We start from the raw sequence: 26,480 nt of genomic DNA on the forward strand, positions 1-26,480 counted from the left end.
TGTTCCTCTTCAGATAATCTAAACTTGAACTTAGTAAAAATATATGTACCCACACGTTGTTTAATTCCTATAGCATGTATTTATTGAGCGCAGACTCTACAGCAGGTGCTTTTTTAGGTACAATAATAAACAAGAAAAGTCCATGCCCTCATGAAGTTTTACATACTACTGGGTAGAAAACAATCAAATCAACAAGTAAATATACAAAATCTTGATAAGTGCATCAGAGATAAAGCAAGAAGGATGCTAGGGAGTGCTGGGTGGGGCATGGGGGAGGGAGGCTGCTCTTTCACACACAGCTGTCAGGGCAGGCCTCCACTTTGGATGAGCAAAGGCCTGCAGGAAGTGAGCCAGCATGCCTCCTTGCTGTATCCTCAGAAAGAACTCCAGGCAAAGGCCCAGCAGGAGGATATCAGGAACAGGTGAAGAAATGCAAGGAGCCCAGAGGGGTTGGAGCAGAGCAACTGAGGGGGAGAGAAGCTAAGATCAGAAGAACAATAAGCTAAGAAGGGAGAGAGGGTGTTCATTGTGGAAGGCCTTGCATGCCTTGCATGCCATCCCCTTGTCCTCTGAGTGCAGTGGGAAGCCACTAATTAGTTTCCGAGGAGAGGAAAGACATGGTCAGACTTGCAGTAGCCAGAGTAATCCTGTTAAAATTAAATCGGATATTGTCACTTCACCATTTAAACATTAAAACCTTCCCAAATGAAAAACAAATAACTGCATCATAAACCTCCAACCTATTTATTATCTCAAAAAATAATGTTTTCTAGTTTACCGAAAAACCTCATGATAGCCTTAAATAATTTTTTAAAAAATTTCACTGGAAGGTGTTTTGCAGTTGTTACACCATAGTAACACATCGCTGATTCAGATTAATTGGGGAAAAGACCCGTCAAAATTAGTTAAAAGACTAAATTATTCTATTATATTTAAATAGGTTTCATTACCTTTTTGTGTGTGAAGGAATCAGGATTGCTAAGGTTGCCTAATAAAATCTGTTTTGATGAATAGATTTATAAGGATTGTAATTAGCATATGTCAGCATCAGACTATGCTACCTTGGCTCTGCTTACCGTACAATTTCAATGCTTCAATTTAATTAGATACAATATAAATTGTTTCAAAAGCAGTTTATTTTCTTTACTAGATTTGTCCTTTACTTAAGAAGATGCACTGCCTACTTTTTTTATGAAAAAGAAAATTGCATGGCCCCAGAAGTAAATCAAATAATGCTGGCTATTTATCTTTTTGTTGTAATTGTAACTCTTACTTTAAATCACTGAGTTCCTCAATATTAGTACTATGGCATTTTGGAGCAGATAATTCATTATTGTGAAGGGCTCTTCTGTGCATTGTAGGATGCTTAGCAGCCTCCACCCAAGAGATGCCAGAATGGCACCCACAATTGTGACAGTCAAAAATGTTTCTACACATTGTCAAATGTCTCCGGAAGGAAGAGAGGGTAGAGGGGGCAAAATCATCCCAGGTTGAAAACTGTTACCTTAAATGAATGATCCTCTGTCTTTCTGTGGGGGAAAAATGGTTCCATCTCTTTTCTCTCATCCATATTATGAATATATTCTTAGAAAATGACCAGAAGATGTAATTTAATTTTGAATGGCAGATTTATATAAGAAATATCAAAAGAAAAGGTCACTGGAATAATCAACACATATGAGAATAACATTTGAAAACCATGTTTTATCAGAGTTCTCTTGGAGAGTTCCTAACAAATAAGCTTAAATGCACATTTGGCACTACAACTTTTAAATGAGAAATTATTTGGAAGAAGGAGATTGGCAGAAGGAAATAATGACCTTCAAAATAGTAACTCATTATAGCTTTAACAAAATTAAGACTGTCGTTAAAATTTATAGTCTTCCTACTTTTCTAAGAGTATAAATTGATATAACCCTATTTAAAATTGGGGTAGTTGGATTATTATTGTAAAAAGAAGCCTATACTGCATTTTTGTACATCTCAAAATATTTTGTTCCCAAATATAATTTCCTTTTATTCATCGAGAATAAAAATTTAGCTGTTTTATATATTAAATGTTTTAAAATGTATTCAGAATGAAAGTAATCTAAGAAAATGGCTGTTGTTATTGCTCCTTAAAAGAAGTCAAATTTTTACAAATAAGCATTTTTCATCATTCTGTCTATGGCCCCCTTGGTAATATACTGCTGGGCACGTTCATATGCTCTCACTATCCCATACATGTAGACGACTCAAAACATATATTCACACTCTCTAGAGCTCTATGTGGTATCCCACATGCAAGTCAGATGGGATATATACAAATGAAAGTAGCTGAGCCAACAAAAGATACATGTTTGGGAAAGGCACGAGGGACCGGTAAGAAGTGAGCTTTACTTTAGTGGACAGAATGGGGGGAAAAAAGAACCCTAGAAATAAGTGCTCAACCACAGTTAGGTGGTAATGGAGTTGCTACAGATGTTATGTTGCTTTTTCAGAAGATACTTTGAGCACCCAACTTGACTGCTCTTGACTCAGCAGCATTCAGTCTTAGTCTAAGAAAGATGATTACAGTCACAGCCAAATATTTCCATCCTGAAGAGGATGCTCACATGGTAAGAAGCTTATATCTTCTGCCAAAAAGTGAAAGATCAGGGGTTTGGGTAGTGGCATTTGCCACTTCCAGTCTTCCTTTTTTGTCCATGATCCCCCATAATGGAAATGTTCCAATCCTTAAAAAAATAATGTTTTCAAATCAGTGAAATTTCTAATTTCTCCCAATGTTTTTTCCTCCTTTGTTGCCTATTGTCAGTTAAAGGGATCAACATCTCTCTAGTCACGCAAACTAGAAACCTCAGAGAAACCTCCTAGCCCATCTGCCACAAGTTAATTGTTGCTCAAGATCTGATTCCACAGCAACATCTTTGGTAGCTTTGCCCTCCTTGCCATCCCTGATCCCATTGCTATGGTTGAGGAACTCATCATGCCTTACACCTACATTCACTCCAGAGACTTTCAGATGCTCTTTCAACACCAGTTTTTCCTGACACCACATAATTATGCTTATTACTACTAAATCTGTCCTAAAAAACTGATATAATCATGAGTCGACTAAATAAATCTTAATTATTTTCTCCAGATTAAAAATCAAATTCCTTCCCAGACTCTCCACTATTATTCTCAATCAACTTTTATTTCTGACACACATACATAATAACACCAATCATTACAGGTTTTCAGTCATTCAAGTGCGACAAAGACTTTTAACTCTATTTTTTCTTTTGTGGGCCTGTCTTTCTATAATGCTCTTCAGTCCAATCCCTACAACTTTATGGCAAAATTCTGTTCACCATCCAATATATTTCAGTTAAGATTCTTAGCTTGTATGTTGGTGCTCCCATGGCACCTTATTAGTAGTTTCATTATAGTATATAATAACACTATATTTCAGTTGCATACATAATTATTTGTCCTTTAAAATTGTGAACTCTTTTTGGTCAAGGAATATGTCTCATTCATCTTTGTAGTCTACCAGTACTTTAGCTACAACAGAGTTAGCACTATTCAACTCAATCAAGCTTAATCATTAGAAATAGAAGACAACTGGCCAGGCGTGGTGGCTCATGCCTGTAATCCCAGTAATTTGGGAGGCCGAGGTGGGCAGATCACCTGAGATCAGGAGTTTGAGACCAGCCTGGCCAACATGGCAAAACCCTGTCCCTACTAAAAATACAAAAATTAGCTGGGTGTGGTGGCACGTGCCTGTAATCCCAGCTACTCGGGAGGCTGAGGCAGGAGAATAGCTTGAATGAACCCAGAAGGCAGAGGTTGCAGTGAGCCAAGATCGTGCCACTGCACTCCAGCCAGAGTGACAGAGTGAGACTTCAACTCAAAAAAAGAAATAGAAGACAACTTCCAAATTATGTATAGTTTTATTTTTCTTATCTTTCATTTTACCTTTCCCCAGATTAATATAATTTTCTTTAATTCCAATATCAAATGTGGACATAAAACTAATCTAATGATTGTTTAAGAAATTAGACGGCTGGGTGTGGTGGCTCATGCCTGTAATCTCAGCACTTTGGGAGGCCAAGGCAGGTGCATGACCTGAGGTCAGGAGTTCGAGACCAGCCTGGCCAACATGGTGAAACCCCATCTCTACTAAAAATACAAAAATAGCCGGGCGTGGTGGTGCATGCCTGTAATCCCAGCTGCTCAGGAGGCTGAGGCAGGAGAATAGCTTGAACCTGGGAGGCAGAGGTTGCAGTGAGCCGAGATCGTGACACTGCACTCTAGCCTGGATGACAAGAGTGAAACTCCATCTCAAAAAAAAAAAAAAAGAAATTAGAGAAAAATATAATGGGTGGAAACAAATTAACATTTCATTTATTAAATTTTTCAAAAGATTTCGAGAAAACATTTCCAGATCTAATCAAAATATAATGGGATGTTTTATCACTTCAATTTGAAAGTGAGCATTTTGCTCTAAATGAAAAATAGATAAGACAAAGCATAGCATGTTTTTTGACAAATATCCAACACAAATTCATGTGAATATGCAAAACTGCCTATGCCTATGGAAATAATAATTATGGATGTCTCAAGGAAAGTGTTTACAAAATAATGAGATTCTGCACATGTGTTAGTAATATCATTTTCTGAACAGAACAAGTGAAAGAAAAGACATCCTACACTTCAAAATAATGTGCTCACGAAACATACTGTTATCTTCTTTGGTGAACAACTTTGTATGCTACAAAAATTTTTCCTCTTATTCTATGCATTTGGTTAAAACACACAATAGCCCATCACTAAAAACTGAAAGTAATCTTTGGAGACTGAATTATAAAAACTACTGAACTTCAACAGTGTGAGCAAAATCTTCTGTCATTTCACAGGATATGTTATAAATTACTACTGAAGTGAAAAACGTGAAAGAATATTTTAAGAGAATTCAAGTCATATCACTGTTTACTTTCCTTCAACATAGACCATTAGCCTTCTAAACTAAATAATAAAATTAACAAGTTATTTCAAACAATAACCTGACATGATCATAAATCCATGGTGAGCTCATTAGAGCTAGATACGATTTTGTTAAACTGATGTACTATAAATCAAATTCAGAGAGCAAACACTTCTACCTATGGAGCATTTTTAAAGAAAACAAATTCCTGTGTTCAAATGTGTAAATAATAAGAATATGAAGCTACCTTTTCTACTGTGGCAAATTCTTACCAAAGTAAACTGCAGCTAGGATAAAAAAAAGTGACAAAAAGAAATGCTATAATTGAACTCTAAAGTACACTTTCAAAAGTTATCTCAAACCCCTAAATTGGTATTCCTCTGTATACTCTAAGTAAGTTATAAGCAATGATTGTTTTAAAAAAAATTGAGGGCTTATCTGATGTAAGAATTCATCATCACATTACTATCTGGTCCTGATTTCTTTTTCTACAATGTAAAGCATAGTTTTAAAATGTTTTGTCATACATTGTACAAATTATATTAATTACTATTGTTTCCTTAGCCTTCATTGTTTTCTTACAATTATTTTATTCATTTTCATGATCAGTAAGAGAGAAAAGTAAAATACTGTCTTGTACAGTGATAATAATTAATTCAGGGCCAGATGTGACCACCTAAAAGATGTAAAAGATAAGCCAGATTTTTTACCAAGATACTAAAAATTGTCATTAAAATATAATTAGTTCTATAATACCTATATTTTCCATAAGCATTTGAATAATAACGTCATGCTAATATTTCCCTCTGGAACAAGGACTAATAATAAATACTAAAATTAGATAATTTAAGCAAGGATTTTTTAATCAATGTTTATAAAATTTTAAAATTATTTTCTGCACTTATTAAAGAATAGTATGACTAATTCAGAGTTATACAGCAGCGATACAGTGCAGTATTGAAGAGCACAGATTGTCATGCCAGAATATGCAGGTTTGGATTCCAACTCCACCATTTACTAACTGCCTGATCTTGATTAAATTGTGTAACCTCTTTAGGCTTTAGATTCCTTGCCTGTAAAATGGAGACAAGAATGATATTTGTTTGTTATGAGAATTAAAATAACTAATGCATGGAAAACACTTTAGACCAGAGCCTGATAACACAGTTAATAGTTTTATCATTAGTTCTAGTGGTGAAGTTCTTTGGAATTCCAATCTAATTTTTTTTTCTAATTCGGCCTACTTCACATCTTAATACAAGCACTTACCATAGGCAAGTTTATTATCAATGCTACTGGAATAAAGGGAAAAGACGAATGATTTTTAAGTGAATAAAAGGTGTTATCACTTCCCCAACTATCTTCTGGGCTCCCTAGCGACATGAGTTATTCTTCCCCATGGTGAGAAAAGGGAGTGGAGGTGGGATTCTGCACAACTCAAGCCCCAACAAAACAAAGTACTCCTCATGTTTGGGATTATTTTTCTTTCAAATTTCAGGTTAGGGCCGACTTCTGAGCTGAAGAAATTACTATAAACTTCCAATACCCTGTTAGGGGATTCTACCCTGAATGTAGTGGAGACAGGGCAAGATGGAAATCAAATAGGCTTAGTAGAATAAATCAGAACTATTTCAGTAAATATTATGCATTGATAGATCAAAGTGTAATCTATGTACTATAAAGTAAGTCTAAAAATGAAACTATCCTTCATTTGTAACAGAAGGACTCTTTTTCTCCAGTTTCATGTATAAATCTACCTACTTCTAAATTAACTTAGTGAAGTGGCTTTTTCATTGATACATGGAAAAAAATATTTACAAAGAAACCAGTAACAAATGTACTCAGATTCAAATTCACCAATGGAAAAGATTTTGAAGCATTATCTTGAATATACAACTTTTATATCCAAATTTTGTCTTAAAAATAAGCATTTACTTAAAAAGATGATAAATTTAACTTTCTACCAAGAATTATAAAGAATACATCACTGGCACCATATTGTATAAACAAAGAAAAAAAGGCTAAAACAGATTAGAATTTTTTGAACATATTTATTTGAAGAGAAAAATATATCGCTGTGCTGGTTCTCACATTTATTAAAAGAGAATAATCAATTTTGCAGACTGTTATATATTCTAAGAAGTAATTTGGCCTTCTCACCAAATAATCATAATAAAGAGCTGAGATTTAATCAAATAAGGTAAATATAAAATAAGATAATTTGCTTTTTGCTACTAAATAGTATTAAAATACTTTTTATCTATTAGAGAGTCACTAGAGAAAGTAGTTAACAAGGAAAATTACTTACTCTTGTTTGATTACAAACTACTGTAATTTTTAGGCAGAACCATCAATAAGGGAGAGGTCACAGAAAAAAACTGCAAGTGTCGCTTTCTTAGACTGTTGCTCAATTTCTGATGCCATTGAAAAAGACTTTTAATTGTCATTCATAAAACTATTAACTTTGTTTTCTCAGTAGATCAATTAACATTTACTCTGCATTAACTCTACTCTTCTTTCCTATGTGATTTTGTTTCAAAGCATTCAAAAACTGGAATATTGGTACAATAAACACATAAGGCAATTTACTCATTTATAAGTAAATACTGGGCATATTTAAGAGAAATATTTAGTAAGCTTAACCTGTACAATGTGATTGTATTGGTTCCTTACAGAACCTGAGGAACCTAGAAGACAACTGCATGCAGAGAAGGATAAAAAGGCAAAATTTATGGTTAAAATCATCTGTTAAAAGACAAAAGAACAAACAAAAAATGACAGTTAATTTATTTCATAAAAATTTGAGGAATGGTATTTGAGCGAAAAATTTCTTGTGAAGACTAGGGAGATCTAAGATTGTGGTTAAAATATTACTTTTACAGGATGACATCATATCTCCAAGGTCAGCAAAAAGAAGAAACACTACGTGCTAAACGAAGTAATACACAGGTTGTGTGTTTTTCATCTCTTTTTAGATCTGGGTATGATCTTGGGCATATTACTTCACTACTTAAACCTTCAATTTGTAGAATCTAGGTTGGTCTTAGGTAATTCCTAAGAGCTCTTCCAGTTTTAAATTTTAGGAAAAGAAAATTATATAGATCCTAAATACCATTATTACTCATAGGAATGGGAAACATGCTTTTATAGAAAGTAAAGGCTCTTATATATTCTTTAATCTCCACCTGTCAGCACATGAAATTTTATGTACTGTTATATATGTGAAACAATAAATCATCTTTAAGCAGAGCATCTTTCTTAAACACACTGGTTCTATACCAGGGCTAATATATATGGTAGGTAGCTGTAACTTATGCTGTCTAAAATGTAAAGGCTTTCTCTTCCTGTATTAATATTGAAAGTTTTTTAGTTAATGTTTATCTTATGTGAGGGGAGGAATCGATTTGAACCAAAAACAACCTCAAAACTCTCCTCAAAAGGGAACAAAAACATTGCTTTTTCAATCTTGCTGCTTCAAGTTAGGTTCCCTAAACATCGCCATCTCTTTACAGAAGCAATCAACAATTTAGGTCTGGCAATATCATTAAAGAACTGTGACTCTGGACAAATCATATACGTTTGGAAAATTTTAGCTTTCCTAAATATTAAAACAAAAAAATTAGAGTTTATGCTAGATAATGTATAGGATCTGCTGTTGCAATATTACAATTATCTGATTATGTGTAATACATATCATATATTATATACTATATACAACATATATATCATATAGAATATATGATATTTGAAAGTTTCTGAAATATATTTCCCCATTGTTGAATATGCACATCTCAGAAAGACACTACTAAATGCTAAGAAATGAATTAATTAGTTACTACTTGGTAAGCAGTAACCCATAATAATGTACTCAACTGTTTATTTAAATTAATCGTCTTACAAAATATATTAACTCCTCACCAAAGTAAGACGCATTACCTCATTCTCTCTATTGATTCTTGGAAGGAAATAAAAAAGGCAAATATTTTCTCTGCTTTACGAAGAGAGGAACTAGAACTTGGTGAGTGGATGGGATTGTACAGCAGATCACAGAGCAGGCCAGCATCAGAAGGAGAATAAACTGTGGCCCAGTGAATCTATAGAGCTTTCCATTAACACTATGCCTCTTATTTTCTGTTACACTTCGTAGTGTATGAGTGAGTGTGTTTATGCATTTTGGGGTAGTGGGTAGGAAAGCCAGTAGAGAGGAGGTAATCACTGAGCTATGACGTGATCTAGAAAGATTAATTCATTCACTGCACTAGGGGTTCCAGGGTATCACTAAAGACTAGATTCAAAAGGTTACATAGCTCTTCCATTTGCTCTCTAGCTGCTGAAGTTCATTAAGCCATATTATAATGGGAAACGCTTACCTTATAAAGATAGTGTTAATCTACAAATATAAATGTTGCTTCAAACTTTCGAAAAATTACCTTGCTCTTTCTAAAGTCTACACAAAATGTAAATACAAGTCTTTAGGGAAGGAGATAACCCGGCAACAGAATTCATCATCCCATGAACTGCAAAGTTGTCTCAAATATTGATCTTTTCCCAAATAAAGGCCCATACATGAATATCTTCTCACTTGGGACAATCAGATAAGTCAGATCAAAGTTCTCAATATTTTTTCTTTTCCTTTCCTGGCCCAGCTGTTTTTGGACTCTTATGGTTGAATTAAATGAATTTTTTTCCTGTTTTCCTATTTTCTCTTTACCATTGTTTGTTATCTGAGCTTCACCATAACTTTAAATAAATTCCTCAAATCAAAGACCAAGAATAAAAACAGTATGAATATCAAATAATTTTGAGAATTTGGCTATCACCTCAAATATTTTATTTCAATACCTGAAAGGTATTTTTCTTTTACTTATTTGATACATATGTTGACATATAGCTCAGAATTTCTGGCTTACAACAAATTTGTTAATTCCTCAAAGAAAAATAAGCCCATTTTATTAAAATAAAAGGTGAACAGAATGATCAAACATTAACTAACCTAAGCACAAAGTAAGGTGTTCTCCTCAAATTGCTTCAGCATCTTAATGTCAGCTATAATTTTTCCAGTTTGAGGTTCAAACAAAAATTGCCTGGCTAGAGCACAGCAAAGATGGAGCTTCTTTAAAAACGGGCTGTACTCTACAATTTGTTGAGCCAAAAGATGCACGGTGCTTTCTTGGATCATGTGGACCACACCAAAGAGAGAACCAACCTGGAGCTGTTTAAATTCTTATCCAAGAAGATGTAGTTCAGGGGTACTAGGCTGATAAGACTAGATTCTGATATCCTGACTGAATACTATTATCACTGATTGTGCTCATGTAACTAGGAAACCATTTTACACACAGCAGACACAGCAAAGCAGATTATGATACACTTTTGCTTAAAATCCCACTATTGGTTTCCCATTGCATGTAGAATGAAACCCAAACTCCCAAATCTGGTTAACGAAACCCTACTTGGTTAAATATCTACCTGCCCTGTTCAGTCACTCCCTTTCCTCCATGGCGGTTTCCCCACTTTTCCCCTAACAAGGAGGGCTCTCTGTGCCTGAAACTCTTTTCTCTTTTTCATGATGGCTTCCACCTGTCATTTAGATATCAGTTTAAATGTGACCTCCATAGATATATCTTGCCTGACAAAACGCTCTAAAGCAGTGACCAAGACTCTCTCCCTAATCAAACATCAGGCAGGTTCCTCTTTTCAACTAGATCTTATCCTTGGACAATGTCCCTAACCTTCCTAAGCCGGCCTAAATGAAGAATCCTACGAAGTGATTTCCCACCTTTGATATCTCATCAAGGTCTTCATCCTCTACCCTTAATGTCTAAGTCCTTGGCCTGCCTTTAGCAAGAATCTTGTTAGTCCAGTTCAGCAACTCCCTATCCTTGATGTCTCCTCTTAAAAATCTTCCATCCACTGACCCCCTCACTCTGCTCCTTGACTATAAATCCCCAGCTGTCATTGCTGTGTTTGGAATGAAGTTCAGTTCTTTCCTCAATTGCAATAGTACAAAATAAAATCTGTATCGGCTTTAACTGGTGTCTGGCTCTGTTTGTTTTTGATAGTAGCCACCCGGTCCCCTGGTATCAAATTACCCTATTTTAATTCTCTGCATAGAACAAATCCTTATGACATTATTATGGTGTTTTGTTTATACACTAGGATGCAAAGCTTTGGGAAAAGAGGGGCATTGTCTCTCTCAATCACTGTTTCATCACCAGTGCATATAGCCTAGAACAAAGCTTGGCAATGGCTACACACTCAAGAAATTTTGTTGGGTGAGACCATTTTCATGATATATCTAAAGGGGTATGAAAATGCACACAAGAGAATGCTGAAAATTAGCATATATATATAAGATTATAAAAAGGCAAAAATGAATAAATCAAATATTAAAAGTTGAGCCCTCAGGTTTCTTCTTTATACAATGTTGTATTTTCCAAATTTTCCACTAACAGTATTACTTTTAAAGTCAGAAAAACATAAAAAATGACACATGAAAAAAAGTAGTTTAATGAATCACCATTTTTAGGTGGTTTAAAATGTGTTTCTTTGGAAGAAACCTTTTGCTTGCTGCAAGTTTTCAAGATTATTGATTCTGTGCCAAGAGAAAGACACATTCAAATATAAAAATGAAACAAGCACATTTTCACAGGGGAAAAAATGGTCAAAAATAGTTATTTCCTTCCTTAAAGTTCTAAAGCCCAGCTGATTTTAAAACCAAGGAAATAATAAAATAGAGAAAAGGGAGAAGAGGATAAGAGTCTGATATTACTTAGATATCACATTACCTATGTCAGGGAAATCAAGAGCAAATGCTGTTTTCCCTGTGTAATATGATTCAGTCATGATTGAGTACTAGTGATTTATGTGGTGCTGTTAACTAGTGCGATGATCGACAGGAACTGCAGTACTTTCCTCACAACCCTGGGTCAACTACTCTCCAATGCATTTGCAGATGTCCACTTATGGCATCTGTCTTTAAAACACTCCTCCTTTGTTGGCTGTTGCTTACTATTTTATGACAGTCACTATTGTTTTTGATGTTTTAAAATCGTTCTTTACATGAATAAACACAACACTGTCAGATTACATGTCATGGAGATTCATCAATTAAGGTAAGATAAAATGAAAAAGAACTCATCTCCTATTTCTCTCATTAGATAAAAAGCTTTGGTGGAATCTACTGACCTTAGGGCCCTTATGCAGGCTATTGGTTCCCTCTGCCTACAATGTTTTTCGTTTGTTTGCTTGTTTGTTTTTCCCCCAGAGAGCCAAATGACTTCCTTCCTCCCATCTTTTAGGTCTGCATTCAAATGTATTTCACTTTCTCTATGAAATGGTCCTGACCAACTATTTAAAATTGGAATACCCCAACACCCAGTATTTCCCTCTCTGCTTCCTATTTTTCCTCAACAATTATCACCATCTAATATCCAATGCTTTGTTTACTGCCTGTCTCCCCCAAAACTGCAAGCTCCATGAGGGCAGGGATATTGGTCTGTTTTGTTCCTACTATACACCTAGAAATGTAACTTGTTGAGTGAGTAAATGATACAGGTGAATTTGCCAGTGTTATAATTTTTGAGATTATGTCTCATAAATTTAATCCATCTATGACTTATACACTGAGATAAAGGATCACTCGAAATCTCTCTTGTTGTTAGAAATGGGTCCTAGGGTTCAAGGACCTAGAATTGTCACAGTTCCTTTTGTACTCCTGAAATCTTAAAAGGTTAAAGAAAACCTCCAGTGAGGTAACCAAGGAATTATGACATTTGGCTGTTATGGATCCTCGCAAAAAGATGTACACTGTGTCAGAAGGTGTTGACAATGCTATCTAGGACACAAAAGTTTAGAACTTTCCCCAGCATTCTTTCTCTTTTTATAAGTTTAGTCTGTATGTAGTGTCAAAATGAAAAGAGTTCTTGTTTTAGCTTGGCAGTTTTTCGAATGTTTGACTTTGGTATCCTAGAGGAAACGGAGGAAACTAGGTATCCACAAAAATTGAGTCTCATAGGAGGACCTGATACAAACCAAACCAAACCAAAACAAACAAATAACCACTTTCTGCACAAGAATTGCAAGTTCACTAAACAAAGATTTGATTTTATCTTAAACCTGAGCAAGAGAAGTAATCTTTGAACTATAGTGGTTCATTGCGTAATTTCTCTTTAGCCAATGTTACGGGCAAATGATGTCCTCCCCAAATTCCTATGTTGATATGCTAATCCTGATAGCACACTTCAGAATGTGACTGTATTATTTGCATATAGAGTGTCTAAAGGGGTAATTAGGTGAGAATGAGGTTATCAGTGTGGGCCCTAATCCAATATGACTGGTGCCCTTACAAGAAGAAATGAGGACGCAGACATCATACAGAGGGAAGACCATGTGAAGACACAGTGAGACGACAGCCACCTACTTGCTTAGGAAGGAGGTCTCAGAAGAAACCAAACCTGACAACACCTTCATCTTAGATTTCTGGCTTCCAGAGCTATGAGAAAATAAATTTCTGTTGCTTAAGCCACCCAGTCTGTGGTACTCTCTTACTGGCAGTCTTAGCAAACCAATACAGCCAAACAAGAAATGCCATAAATTTTTGTCAGAGTAAAATGCTTCTAAAGAGGTAGATTTATATGTCAGAGTTGTTTTGCTCTCTCCTCAAACCAGAAGGTTCCTTTTAATCAGCCGGCAGTATGTTTTGTTCCTACTATACACCTAGAAATGTAACTTGTTGAGTGAGTGAATGATACAGGTGAATTTGCCAGTGTTACAATTTTTTTTACCCATAGTATCCATTCATTTAAGACCCTAAGATGCACCCACTAAGTGCAGGATACTAAAAACATCAAAGCAGGAATAGAAATTGAATGCTCCTACACATAAAATTAAAACACCTGTAAACTTTTCAGTGAAAGATTTTGCAAATTCTACATCACTGTTACCCCTTTTCTCACTGCTTCTAGATCAGAAATACTTAGGTTAACAATAAAATTGAGGGAGCTGGGACAGTAACATTTTTCCAAAATAATCAAGCCTATTATCACAGAATCCAGTTTACACATATTTCTGAATTTACTTTTTCTTTCCTGTGTTTTTCTTGTTTCTTATATTCATCACATTTAAAAAATTTTGAAAAGTCATGCTATTTTATAATTCATGAGGGATAAATATTCTAAAGTCCTTTTACTATTTCTAGAATCAAATCAATAACTATAAGGTAAACTTTTTTGTTTTTCGAGACAAGGTCTCATTTTGTCACCCAGGCTGTCTGAAGTGCATGGCTCACTGCAGCCTCAACCTCCTGGGCTCAAGCAATCCTCCCACCTTAGCCTCTCTAGTACCTGGGACCATACATGCACACTACCACATCCAGCTAATTTTTTTAATAGTTTGTAGAGATATGGTCTTGCCATATTGCCCAGGCTGGTCTCAAACTCCTAGGTTCAAGCGATCCTTCTGCCTCACCCCTCCAAAGTGCTGGGATTATAGGCGTAAGCCACCGCACCTGGCCTAAGGTAAACTTTCTACAGGATATATGGAATGTAATTTAGCTGACTAAAGTGATGACATAAATCCTGTCTTTCCATACTTCAGCAGCAGTAGCTGAACAATTCTTTTTTTTTTTTTTTTTTTTTTTTTTTTTTGAGACAGAGTCTCGCTCTCTCGTCCCAGGCTGGAGTGCAGTGGCGCGATCTCGGCTCACTGCAAGCTCCGCCTCCTGGGTTCAAGCCATTCTCTGGCCTCAGCCTCCCGAGTAGCTGGGACTACAGGCGCCCGCCACCACGCCCGGATAATTTTTTTGTATTTTTAGTAGAGACGGGGTTTCATGTGTTAGCCAGGATGGTCTCCATCTCCTGACCTCGTGATCCACCTGCCTCGGCCTCCCAAAGTGCTGGGATTACAGGCATGAGCCACCGCGCCCGGCCTGTGGCTGAACAATTCTTAAAGACACATAAAAGCACTATTCAAATGAGACCTTATATTATTTTTTGAAGTGTTTATACATAATCACAACCTTTTGAAAAACTATATATATAACTTTTCAAAAAATTGTTATACTTGTTTCATTTTTACCTTCACAACTATTTTCCCAATTAGGTAAAGGATTATTGTTTTCATTTTATACGACTCTACAGAAAGGACATTGAACTCATTAACATAGCAGACTCCAAATTATGTGGTTAAAATAAAGCTAATATAACCAGGGATTACCTAAATTTATTTATTTATTCTTTAAATTACACTCAGGTTTTCCACTGGTTGGTACACAACTTTCAGCACAACAGCAAACATACACTATTAATTAATTTAGTATCTTTGTTTCCACAAACTTAATTTTTCACATTTCTACTTCAAAGATTGCATCAAAAAACAAACAGCAAACACAGGAAAACTTTGAGGAATCAAATGTAACCAAGATTGAAAGTTAGGAACCTATTTTTTAAAAGTTACAAATATTCTAGATTATAAAATTAGCATTTTTATTGTGGTAAATAACATAAAATTTTAAATTAACATTTAAAAAACATTAAAAATACGTTCTCACCAATATTAGGGTGCTTCAAAAGACGGCAGATTCTAGCTTCTCTTTCTAGTTTCTGATGATCTGTTAAAAAAAAAACAGAATAAGGCAAAAATAAAGCAAAAAATAATAAAACACAATAAACAGCATAACAAAATGACATAAGGCCTTTGCATTTACTTATCCTTTGATTTCATTTTGAAACAATGATAATTCAAATTTAGAATTAAGTGAATAGCACATAGTTCAACAATCTAATTTTATTTTTCACTGACTTGATGCTTGACAGAGTGCAGTATAGAACAGTGCTGGATTTAGACTTCGGGAAAATAGTGGAAATTGCACAAAACAATACTATTCTTTCTCATCTTTACATCAAGTATATATTATTGTAATAAGTTAAATAACCCAGTATAGACATACCAATTTAGAGCAGAGGATGCATATATGGAAATTGAATTGCCAATGGAATAAGTGCTAAGTCAGGTAATTATATTTTATCCCTAATGGAGAATGTTCTCTGTTCAGTCATATGTTCTGTTAACCATTCTCCTTACAATTGTTGGCTCAACTTCCTAGGTATATGATGCTCTTCCTAATATCAAAGATTTCCAAAAATCCCTAATTGCTTGCTCATCTTTACCTTTCTATGTTTCCCTAACCATTTCTTTGAAGAAACATGAACCACTATAAACTTGTGTTTTAAGAATTATCTTAATATTCTTCTTTGATTTTTTGGTGGAGGTACCTATAAACATAAATATAACCAAAATGACTCATCAAAACACAAAATAAATCATAGAGAGAGACAAAAAACATGGTAGAAACACATGTTGCTGATAAGGGTAGCAGTGTATAGTGGTCATTAGTTGAAAACTTATACACAAAATATCTGATTTAAATCTTACAACCACCATCTTATATTGGCAATATTATCCCTATTTTAAAATACAAATGCCAGTAGTTTAACACCACTGCCTCGATTAATGCAAAGCCTCCAGCAATTTCATCCACTATTTCTTTTGCATTTATGATGCAACACATGTCAACACATATAAAAATGTCAACACTTCTTTAAATAAAAGGAAAATAATGTTTTAGTTTTAGTTTGGAAATAGTTTTGACCTTGAAGATCCCCTAAGAGAGTTTCTGGCACTCCCTGGGTCTGCAGACACACTCTGAAAACCACTGGTCTGTGCTATAATGAACTGTTGTATATAATGTATATAATGTAGATTTTTTTTGGCCATTTAGAAAAATATTTTAAACACGTATAGTGCTATTAATAACTCAAAGTGTCAAAAAACAGTGTCTTAATAAATCAGCCCAGCATTAGATAGGCTCTAACAGTGTATCTCCATTATATCTGGATTCCCAAATACAAAGATAGATACTCTCTGGACCTACCATTATCTAAAATTATACCTACTTCAAATAAATGTAAATTCTTCAAACTCCCTATCTTTTTAACAAGTACTTATTCTTAAGACAAGCTACTTCCAACTTATTTAGAAGTATGCAAGCAAACACAAAAAGTAAAGGTAGATTTTGAAAATGCCTCTAACAGCAATACCATAAATATTGCAAAGTGTTATACCTAAAGTATATGAAAGAGGCTGGGCACAGTAGCTCACCCCTGTAATCCCCGCACTTTGGTAGGCTGAGGCGGGTGGATTGCTTGAGGCCAGGGGTTCAAGACAAGCCTGGCCAACATGGCGAAATCTCATCTCTACCCAAAAAAAACACAAAAATTAGCCGGGTGTGGTGGTTGGCGCCTGTAATCCCAGCTACTCAGGAGGCTGAGGCAGAAGAATCACTTGAACCCGGGAGATGGATGTTGCAGTGAGCTGAGAACGTGCCGCTGCACTCCAGCCTGGGTGACAGCGGGAGGCTCCGTCTACAAATAATAATAATAATAATAATAATAATAATAAAGTATATGAAAGACATATACTTAAACAGAGATTTGAATTTTGTTATGGAGACAGGGATATGAAAATATATGTGCTGAACTATGTGATTTTTTTATATATATAAATCGTCTGAAAAATATATAATTACATTAAAATAAAGAATAAAAAGGAAGCAAAAGACCTTTACAGACAGTAAGTTCTACAGAGTTTTTGCTATAAACACAACTATAAAAAAATTATCGTATGAGCTGAACTGTTGTTTCCCCATAAAATTCATATGAAGCCATCCTAATCTCCAGATCCCACAGAATGTGACTGTATTTGGAGATGGAATGTTTAAAGAGGTGACTGAGTTAAAATGAGGTCATTATTGTGGGCTCTAATCTAATATGACTGGTGTCCATATATGAAAAGGGGACTAGTGCACTGACACACACAGAAGGAAGATCACGTGAAGACACGAGGATAAGACAGGCATCTACAAGGCCAAGGAGAAAAGCCTCAGAAGAAATCAACGCTTCTGATACCTTCATCTTAGACTTCTGAGCCTCCAGAATTGTGAGAAAATAAATTTCTCACAATTGGCTATTTAAGCCACCTAGTCTGTTGTACTTTGTTGTGGTAGCCCTATCAAACTAATACATCTAATGTATCAGTTTTCTATTGCTATGTGTCCAACACCTCAAACTTACAAGCTTAAAACAATGCATATGTATAATCTCACAGTTTCTGTGGGTCAGGAACCTGGGCATATCTTAACTGAGCCCTTTGCTTTAGGGTCTCTCACCAGGCTGCAATCAAGGTGTCAGCCATGGCTGGGGTCTCATCTGAAATCTTGACTGAGGAAGGATCTGCTTCCAAGCTGGCATAGTTGTTGGCAGTACTCAGTTCCTACAGGACTTGCTGAGGTAAGGGTCTGAGTTCCTAGCTAGCTGTTGGCTGGAGGATGCCCTCAGTTCCTTGCATGTGCCAATATGGCAACATGTTTCATCAAAGTCACCAAAGGGAAGAGTATGGTAAGCAAAAGGGCAGGTCACTATCTTATTTAGCCTAATCACAGAAGTGATATCCCATCATGTTTTCCATATTCAATTGGTTAGAAAAAAAAAACTAGGCTGGCCCAATTTCAATGTACAAGGGCATGAACAACAGGAGGCAGGATTATTAGGGCATCTTAGAATTTGTCTGCCACAGTAGTTTTTTTTTTTTTTTTTTGAGACAGAGTTTTGCTCTTGTCAACCAGGCAGGAGTGCAACGGCACAATCTCAGTTCACTGCAACCTCCACCCCCCGGGTTCAAGCAATTCTCCTGCCTCAGCCTCCCAAGTAGCTGGGATTGCAGGCACCTGCCACCATGCCCAGCTAATTTTTGTATTTTTGGTAGAGATGTGGTTTCACCATGTTGGCCAGGCTGGTTTCAAACTCCTGACCTCAGGTGATCCACCCTCCTCAGCCTCCCAAAGTGCTGGGATTATGGGCATGAGCCACCATGCCCAGCCCACAGTAGACTTTATAACAATAGTACTGATGGACTTTCTCTGAAAAGCAGCTTCACTTACTTTTCCTCCATATAATCACATAACTTAGTGATCTTCTATGAATCATAGGCATTCTGCACTCTCCCACTGGGACATGTTTTGACATCCCAAACATGATGATATAAGTAAATTCTAGTTTCCATTAAAACTAGAAATTAACAATAATGAAAATGCATATCACCTGGTATGTTTCACATTTAACATCAAGTCCACAACCTGACTTTTAGAGAGAGTAGGCAGGTGAGGAGTGATTAAATACCTACTACTGTATTACCAAAAAGCACATTTCTGTATTTATCCTGCTACAGAGATGGATTACTTTTAAAGTCTCCTTTACTTTTAGTTCTGTCAGCAACAAAAACTACATATGCTACCTCATCATTCCCAGCTCTGACAACTACAGTGGCAAGCGGTAAAGACAGATTATAAAAGGCAAGACAGCCATAATACTGTTTGGCACCATTTGAAGATTTTCTTTTATTATCCACAGGCCCTGAAGCCAGTGTGGAACCAGCCTTATTTATCATTTAATATTTATTAAAGTCCTTGAACTATAATAGTTTGGCCTTATTATTCCTTTGAAGCTCAAGTCCATACTCTTATATGAATCAAAATATAACTCTTCAGGCTGTAATCTTGTCAGGTCTGATAAGGTACAAACTGTTAGTAATATATGGTTGAAGACCTGCCATATAAACAATGCCTTAAGGAAAATACATCATCATTTGGTTTTGACATGAAGTCAGCGGGGGAATAATATTACCAGTAGAAAGACTTTTGGATTTTAAAACATTTCTCAAGAATTTTGGTGAAATGTTGTTATAACATTGCTTCCCAGCTAAGATATATTTTAACTTACAAAATATTTTATTTCAAATGAGGTGGAAAATGTGAATTCAGACCTAATGAAGTAAATCCTTGACTCCTGTTCCAAATCAAATTTTAATCTTTATGCAAAAGAATAATCCTGATCACAAATGCAAATTAAAGTGCTAGCCCTGATTCACTTTCACTCAACAATAGAAATATCACTAAAGCTACATAAAGCAACAATATATCTACTCAGGCAATATCAGAGAATAAGCTCTTATCAATAAGCAAATTTCAAAAGTACTTATTTACTCCTCCAAATACCCAAGCATTAAAATATTAACCTTGTTGGGGGGTTGGGGGAAGATCTAACAGTCATTGCTTTCTTACATGAATGACATATATAAAAGAATTTCATCTTTCTTGACACCACTGAGTCCTCATTATTAGCATTAATTATTACTCTCCTGTAATCCAGTGAAGTCCTCAGAGGCTACAGAGGTGTGAAAACCCACAGGTAACTGCACCACCTACCAAATGCCAAGGGAGGGGTTTGGGCAAAAGGAGGGGTTGCCTTCTGTCATAATTGGTCAGTTACTGCCCCTCCCAACAAATACACACACATGCATGCACACACACGCACGCATGCACACACACGCACACGCAGGCACACACACACATATAAGCATAAAACCTAAGGAAGGCTTGAATTTGCCATGGCCGAGAAGGTTTAACTCTTCTACTCCCCTTCCCCACAAAGAGAATCCCACTCCCAAAATAATCTTATATCAAAATTAAAGAGGAGTTGCCCATGGGAGCATGAAAAATGGAATGTTTAAAATCCAGCTCTATCACTAATTTTTACCTTGCTGGCCTTTCGGCTTGTCAGCTTAAGCTGCTGAGCTGCTGTGTTCCCTATTCTTATCTCTTTAGTCCTGACCTTTCCTGGCCTTATGCTCCAGTTTGAGATCAATGCCTCAGATCTGTTTTTGAGGGCAGGTTAATTTTGCCTCCCTGGCTTCCTTACTACAGCCAACCCAACTCGATTTTGAAATTTTTCACAATTGTTTCATTTCCAAGAAACTACAGCCTCGAGTAAGAGACATTCTACTTGCCCCTCTGGAAGAAACCTGGCTGGCTACTCATTCTCAGAATAGGGGAAGATAATATTAAATGTACCTAAACTATTTGAAGTTTTATACTATTGCATCTGCTTATTACATTTTTTTTAAAAATCTCTTCATGAGTTATTGCTGTCAGCTGTTAGTGCTGTGAATGGCTCCAGTACATAAAACAGTTTCAGCGGCACATAACAGGCCTTAAATAAATGTTCGTTGACTGAATAAATGAATGAAGGATGGATGCCCCTTCTTTTTTCACAATTGCTGTGAATGGAGAAACAGAGAAAACAAAAGCTTAAAAACATAATCATAAATAAGCTGGAAGTGAGAACCTAGAGATCCTCTCTTAAAGAAAGATGCACTTTTTAGTGCATGGATTCCGGAGCACTATAATGTAGCTACTCAGAGGCCTTATTCCTGGAGGTTTTGGAATTACACGGTGAATGCATTTTTCTTGTTAGAGAAATTATGTCTCACTGAGTGAGGCATTTCTCTAGAAAGAATATAGAATCTATCCATTTAAGTAGGTGACATTTAAGAACAGACTGCAAGGTAGAAGGAGCTAAGGAAAGGGCCATTTGACTACAAAACCTGAACAGGATGTATATGAATTTAAAGCTGTCATATCCATTTAACAAAAAGTTTTAAAAATTAATAATTAAATATTACAAAACTATGCTATGTCATTGTGTCATAAATTTGAATTTTTAACTATTTGACCTAGAAGCTTTCTGACATTAGGGACCAGTCCTTCTGCTGCCCACTATGCCTTGGAAGAATCAGTAAGATCCTACTACTATATAGGAAGATTGTTCTTCTTTTCATGGCAAAGTAGAATTAGATATAGATGCTGAAAATTCCTACATCTTAATTTCGAATGAAAGTTTCTATATCTTAATTTAGAAGTGAAACTTTTTGAAAGTCTATTCTGTGCTGGAAGCTCATACAAATGTAGATTATGAATTATGATGTGAGTCCAACCTTGATTCTATATGGACTGGAAACCATGGCTTCCTTGTGGAGAAGCTCCACCCCAACATTTGAAAAAAAAATTACGTGAAAAAAGAACCAAGCCTCTACTTCATTTTACCTTCATTCTGCAGTTTCATCTACGGAGGAAAATTGAATTTTCAACTGACTACAGAGGAATAAAAACCCATAACAAAGGTCCCTAATTTTGTAGAACACGAGACACACTGTAAGAGACAAGCCAGAGAAATGGAAAGACCTCTGGCTTCAGAGTGAAGCAGACAAGAATTGCTATCCTGGTTCTACCACTAACTACTAGCTAGGTGTCCAAGTTACTTGACCTTTCCAAAGCTCCTTCCATAACATGGGCATAAAATACCTAGCACCAGGCACTGTATCTGGAACAAAAGAGGTCCTCAAAAAATTATAGTGTCAACACTATTATCATTATTATTGCTAAAAATGTGTCCAACTTTAAAAGAACTAAATTCCTAAAAGCTACATTAAAAATTATATTAATTCCATAAAAATTATTTATTTTACATGTATCCTATTATAAAAATAACTGTTTTTCATAAAATCATATGATTATGCCCTCCAGGCCACTGATAACAGAAATAGTGGGAGAACCACTGGTATCTATGGTCAGAAAGAGACAAACTGAAAACAGTAAAATACGGACAAAAACTCACAATTATTCAGTTTTATAGTATATGCTAAACATCTCAAAAATAAATAATATAGAAAAAACTATTATTTGAGTGTAAAATTTGTAAATAAATAAAATTGTTCGGTTTTATCTATAAACTTACTATATTCTTTTATTCATCCATTTTGCATATCTGAAACATCTCTTAATAGTTTATCATAAAATTGTTTGAGAGGGAGCTGCTGTATAATATATTTATTCTCTTTCACAGGACTGTAAAGGAATAAATATTGATATTTGATGGCACCATTCTTATGTTGTCCTACAGAAGAAATTATTTTCCCTCTTCCACGACAATAATGGCATCTATTCAGTGATATAATATTATATATGTTATTTAAAAATGCTTTACACAAAATTATGAAAATGTAAAGCAAAATCTACATTTTATAGGGCTCTTGTTCAGTTGCAATTTAAGTGAAGATACAACCTATTGTAGTCCTTTTAAAATTATAAACTATAGTGAATCCTAATTTATATAAAATATTTTCATATAAATGTTTATTTAATGTCTGATTATATAAACTATCTACATAGCTATTAAGAAGGAGACGGGCATACTCTGCTAAGACCTAATAGAAGTTTCAAGAGAGCCTCTTACTAAGCCTTATACTACTTCTAGGTGATGGGCTAAGGGGAATCTGAATTGAGCTTTTATCCCTTGGGAAGGGGAAAAGTGGGAGCATAATTGTGTAGAACAGGGTACACTGGAGGAGGTATAGTATTGAATGGAGACTGTTGGTGGACTGTAGATTTCCTTTGGAAGATCAAGGAAGGAGATGGGCAGGAAACTCTGATTATACCCTTCGTAGCTCTACCTGACATTAGCGATCTCCCTCAGTTTTCATACCTTCTGTGATGGTGTTGCTGTCTTCCTCTCACGAGAGTGCCTCTGTCTGTCTGTCTGTGTCTGTCATTCTGGTAACATGGCTATATCACTCACTGCATGTTCCAAGACATGAAACTTGTCTTATGAAGGTCACCAGAGGATTTAGGCAGGAGGAGTAAACCAGGAAGCGTAAGAAGAGGAGAGTGGTATGCAGAATGGCCAGATAACCAGGACATGTACCTTCAGGAGAAAGAGGATCCAAGCAGTACTCAGTAGGTCAGAGTCAAGACCTGTCCAAAGGAGGAAATCAAAACTTCCAGATGGCATTAGGACACATGGTATCAGACAGAGTTCACACAGAACAGATGACCATCTGTCAACAGTACCATTTAAAACTATTATGGCTGGGTGTGGTGGCTCACGTCTGTAATCTCAGCACTTTGGGAGACCCAGGTGGGCAGATCACAAGGTCAGGAGTTTGTGACCAGCCTGGCCAACATGGTGATACACCGTCTGTACTACAAAAAATACAAAAAACAGCTGGGCATGGTAGCGTGGGCCTGTACTCCCAGCTACTCTGGAGGCTGAGGCAGGAGAATCGCTTCAACCCAGGAGGCGGAAGTTGCAGTGAGCCAAGATTGCGCCAGTGCATTCCAGCCTGGCTGACAGAGCAAGACTCTGTCTCAAAAAATAAATAAATAAACAAACAAATAAATAAATAAAAAACTATGATGTTTCAACTGATTGTTAATATTGTAAGTAACAAGCCCTTATATAAACCGCAAGTTATAAGGATATTAGTTGGTGCATGTTAAGAATTAAAGAGGTTTAAATTTGTCTATATCTTTATTTTAATTGTATATCAATAATTTAATTCATATAAAATTATTCCAATTATACTATTATAGAGGACTAATGAGATAAATTTTGTATAATATATTAACTCTACCCTCAGTCTACAATCAAATAGTACTTTCCTTAGATGTAATTTTGCTTGTGAGAAATTTGCTGCACAATTCCATTTTGACTTTTAGGCATAATAGAGCTAAGTCACTTGAGACACTTTGTATTAAAATCCTTCAAGCTTTGGCTATCTAGAGATTAGAAGGACCCAGAATGGAAACAAGGCATACTAAAGATAAACACATCTCTACTAAAAATACAAAAAAAAAAAAATTAGCCGGGCACAGTGGTGGGCGCCTGTTGTCCTGGCTACTCAGGAGGCTGAGGCAGGAGAATGGCGTGAACCTGGGAGGCAGAGCTTGCAGTGAGCCGAGATCGCGCCACTGCAATCCAGCCTGGGCAACAGAGCAAGACTCCGTCTCAAAAAAAAAAAGATAAACACAATCCACCCTTAACCATCTTTTTCCAGTGGCCCCAATGATTTTTACAGGCAGTTGTACAGTAACACAAGAGAACACTTACTTCAGGGATTTTGTTTTTCTTTTTTTGTTTTCTTATTGTGGTATGATAAACATATTTTGCTATTCTGAAGCATTTTTCCTAAGAATTAAGTACATGAATTTATTCAAAAAGTGAAAAGTATAAAATATTTATATGGTTTTCCACAGGAAAATTTTCCTTAGGTAGTTTAATACTAACACATTAAAAATAGAGATAAAAGAATAACTTTGGATAACAATTTAGAAGAATAAAGGGAATGAAATGTAAAAGAACACAGATTTTTTATGGTTCCTTTAAAGCATCTGGAACATGCTGTTATTCATTTTTCTGTGACTGAGTTCTCCTGAGAGGTAACTGTGAAGCTAAAGTAGCTTAGGCTTCTGGGCCCTTCATATGCACAGACTCCTGAAAGGACCTTAGCAATGTTTACAGACTCATATGTTTTCATAAAAGTTGCAAAACATGATATCTTAACAGTAATCAGTTATGATCACTATTTCTTTCCACTCTCCTTTTTCCTCCATCGCACTTCTCTTTGGGTTGGGCGACACTGGAGCAAGCATGAACATTTTTGAGATCTAACAAAGGGGAAGTTGAGCTGCACTGAACACACATGTAGTTTAGGTTTAATAAAACATATTTACCTGGTTTGCAGTCACTTCTGTGTTGAGGTATGTTATTGCCAGCCATCCCAATGTAGGGATGTTTTGGAAATACACCCACCTCCCAGTCTGCCATGAGATAACGATGTTGACACACCAGAGGTGGTATCAGCATATGAACCTGAACTACAGATCACCCTACAAGTGTGTGAACAAAGGAGGAGGAAAAATGTTTTTGTTATGTTTCTGGAATTTGTTATGCTTTGTAGTATCTGTCAGCTTTTTAAAATTTGTATTCTTATGACTATTTCATCCTAAATATATATTAACTTTTGAGTTTAATTTTTTATTTGTAATCTTTTCTTTTCCTTAGGAAGAACCTCCCAGATTGCATACATGTGAGGTGCTGCTAAGTGTGGATGCATGTTCCTTGTTATGCTTATGAAAAAAAGTAGAAGATGAGAATGTATTGTTTAAATTCTAAACACAAAAAAGACTTTCATATTAAAATACCTCAGATAATTTATAATATTAACTTTCTTCTTTAAGTGAATAGAAACTCATTTATACTGCTAAAACTAGTCATTAAAATCCCATATATATATCTTATATTACATTAGTCATGAGTGACCCGCCATAGTAAAATGATCACTAAGTTGAAAGTCAAGGTAAAGAAATTGGCTTCCAGTACAGACTCTGCCAAGAATGGCAAAAAAGCAAATCTTATACATGTGTAAAGCTATATTTATTCCTCTCTATCCTATTAAGATACTGTAAGTTTGAGATACTATGTATTTATTTTTAAGGGAAAAAGTCCTTATATCAGACATGCTACTTAACATATTTGTAATTAATATTTTATTAAGCAAACACAAGGGAACTGCTAGCTGTTTTGGAAGATGAAGTAAGATGTTACGGTTTAAGTACTTGCAAACTAATAATTAAACTAGCAATTATAAGAATATCCTTTGAATTGAAAAAAGAAAATGAAGTTATCATTGATTGAACTACAATCCCCAAGTTAAAAAATATAAGACACTTAAAATCTTGCATCTATATATTTTAATTCTATTAATTGAATTAATTAAATTAATTAAAAAATAAAATTAATTT

General features: G+C 35.5%; 1 protein-coding gene across 47 annotated transcripts in view; it reads right to left on the reverse strand.

Moving 5' to 3' along the window:
* The window catches only part of CAMK2D (calcium/calmodulin dependent protein kinase II delta), a 309,552-nt gene that overhangs the window by 193,869 nt on the left and 89,203 nt on the right, over positions 1–26,480 (reverse strand). For all 47 annotated transcript variants that reach the window (XM_024356257.3, XM_024356250.3, XM_063809802.1 and 44 more), the window contains exon 3: positions 15,498–15,557. In XM_024356257.3, the coding sequence (XP_024212025.1) occupies positions 15,498–15,557 (60 nt within the window). The remainder of the gene's footprint in view (positions 1–15,497; positions 15,558–26,480) is intronic.

The sequence above is a fragment of the Pan troglodytes genome, chromosome 3 (assembly GCF_028858775.2).
Source record: "Pan troglodytes isolate AG18354 chromosome 3, NHGRI_mPanTro3-v2.0_pri, whole genome shotgun sequence".
Lineage (NCBI taxonomy): Eukaryota > Metazoa > Chordata > Mammalia > Primates > Hominidae > Pan > Pan troglodytes.